This window comes from Melampsora larici-populina, assembly GCF_000204055.1.
Source record: "Melampsora larici-populina 98AG31 unplaced genomic scaffold MELLAscaffold_354, whole genome shotgun sequence".
NCBI lineage: Eukaryota > Fungi > Basidiomycota > Pucciniomycetes > Pucciniales > Melampsoraceae > Melampsora > Melampsora laricis-populina.
This window is the reverse complement of record NW_006769086.1, coordinates 1-1,806: the sequence shown is the minus strand read 5'-3', so window position 1 is coordinate 1,806 and position 1,806 is coordinate 1. Positions and strand designations below refer to the sequence as shown.

The 1,806-nt window shown below is 43.6% G+C and overlaps 1 protein-coding gene across 1 annotated transcript; it reads right to left on the bottom strand.

The window, feature by feature from the left end:
- Positions 1–475: 475 nt before the first annotated feature.
- Positions 476–1,499, bottom strand: MELLADRAFT_114676 (uncharacterized protein; the record flags this gene model as incomplete). Its single annotated transcript, XM_007419671.1, has 2 exons — positions 476–555; positions 1,163–1,499. The coding sequence occupies 2 exons, from the start codon at positions 1,497–1,499 to the stop codon at positions 476–478; spliced, it is 417 nt and encodes a 138-aa protein (XP_007419733.1).
- Positions 1,500–1,806: the final 307 nt, after the last annotated feature.

Below are 1,806 nucleotides of genomic sequence, written 5' to 3'. Positions count from 1 at the left end.
GTCTTGATGGCATTTGTAGCTGGGGAGCATGAAGTAGAGTACAGATACCTTCCCACATTCAGGAACTGTTTGATACTTACATATCGCCATATGGCAACTTCGTGTCACTATGGATGGAAAGATTCCAGTGCTATATGTGACGTGCTTCGGGGACAGATCAAAAAGTAGCAATATTGGTCTACAATTACGCTCAGCCCGATCTTCAAAAGAGCTGGTCAAGTATCTGATCACCAGTAGGTGGCCTGATCTGTCTTGAAGTTATGAGGTGGTTCTTGCAATCTTATTATTCAGCAAATACCCGCAATACCTGATGAAACATCACCACACTTATATCCTTCTTTCAGTCCAACAGGGTGTTTGATTTTCGGACCCATTTTGCCCTGTTGAATTATACCTTTCACTTGTCCTGAAATATATACTTCTTCCAGCACTCGGGCTCTCAGCTTGCAACAATAACCTTTCGTTCTTTCGTCATTCAGCAAGCATTGCCAAACTCTTCTCCGGACTTAGGAATCAAGGCTAACCTTATGTTGAAGGCGCCCTCAGCCGAAAAGTCTATGTACATACCAAAAAAATCGATGTCATATCCGTGAGGTGTGGGCATGTCTTTTTTGCAATAGGGTTGCGGGGATTCGTTGAAACATGATAAGTTACCACAGTCAGGACACGCACGGGTTTAAGAGAAAAATCAACGATGAAGAACTTTCTTGTAAACGACTGAGGGAAGCCTCGAGAATCGAGATTGCACCTGATTTGACCAAACGTCTGAGTGCCGATCTGTTTGAAAACCTTACTTGTTGATCTGTTTGAAAAGCTTAACAGACTGTCGATCTATCAGGCAAGCTCAACAGATTGCACTTCACCTGACGGGAAATATTTTAACACGATCTGCCGGCAGGGACTCGCCAGGTCCTGTTATCGATCGTTTCCAAAGCTTTGGTGATACACTCGAAGTTTTTGCTTCAACTCGTAACTTAGTTTCCCTGGTTTACATCCTAAATACCTCGGGCACAGATTCACAGATTCGCGAGTTGTGTAGCCCTCTGTCTTACCTGAACTTCGCGTAATCTGCGCCTATGGAGAACTTATAGACGTTTTTCAAAGATCTGGTGAAATCTCTTTCAGCTTCACCACGAATCATTGGTCCAAGGAATCTGCTCACATTTCTCTAGAATACCTAGGAATCCCCGGTCGATTTCTTTTAGATCTGTAGCTGACATGACACCGTGGACATGACGGGATCCTGTAAGATACAAAGTTATGGCTGCATGGCCAGGATGGGCTGTAACAAGCAACCGGCCTCGCGCCAAATTGGGCCCATCTCCGCTCGCAGAGGATATCACAGACCCACCGGCCGGAAAGGCTAATGTCGATTGTCTGGATAACGCTGCAGCGGTATTGAACAAGATAAAGTGGGAATCAGTTTGGATAAGTTTTGATACTCCCTGTAAGCTTTCGTATCTTTCTCCGTCCTTATGGATTGCTGTTTCTTTATTCATTGTTGAATAGACTTTGACCAGATTACCGTTACTTGACTTAGGATTAGCTCTCTGATATCATTTACACACACATATATATATAACGCTCCTCCGCTTTTTACTTGAATCTCAGCATTTCTCTTCGGCCACCTAGTGAACAATTTATCAGTCTAGAACTTCAAAATGTACCCCGAATTAACATCCCCTTTTAGCTCTAGTAACATTACGCGTAACTTCTCTCAAGGAAATGTAGCCACGTACATCATGTCAACCACGGCTAGTATATCCTTATCAAAGGCATTTTTCTTACTCCTCCTCCAATGCGTAC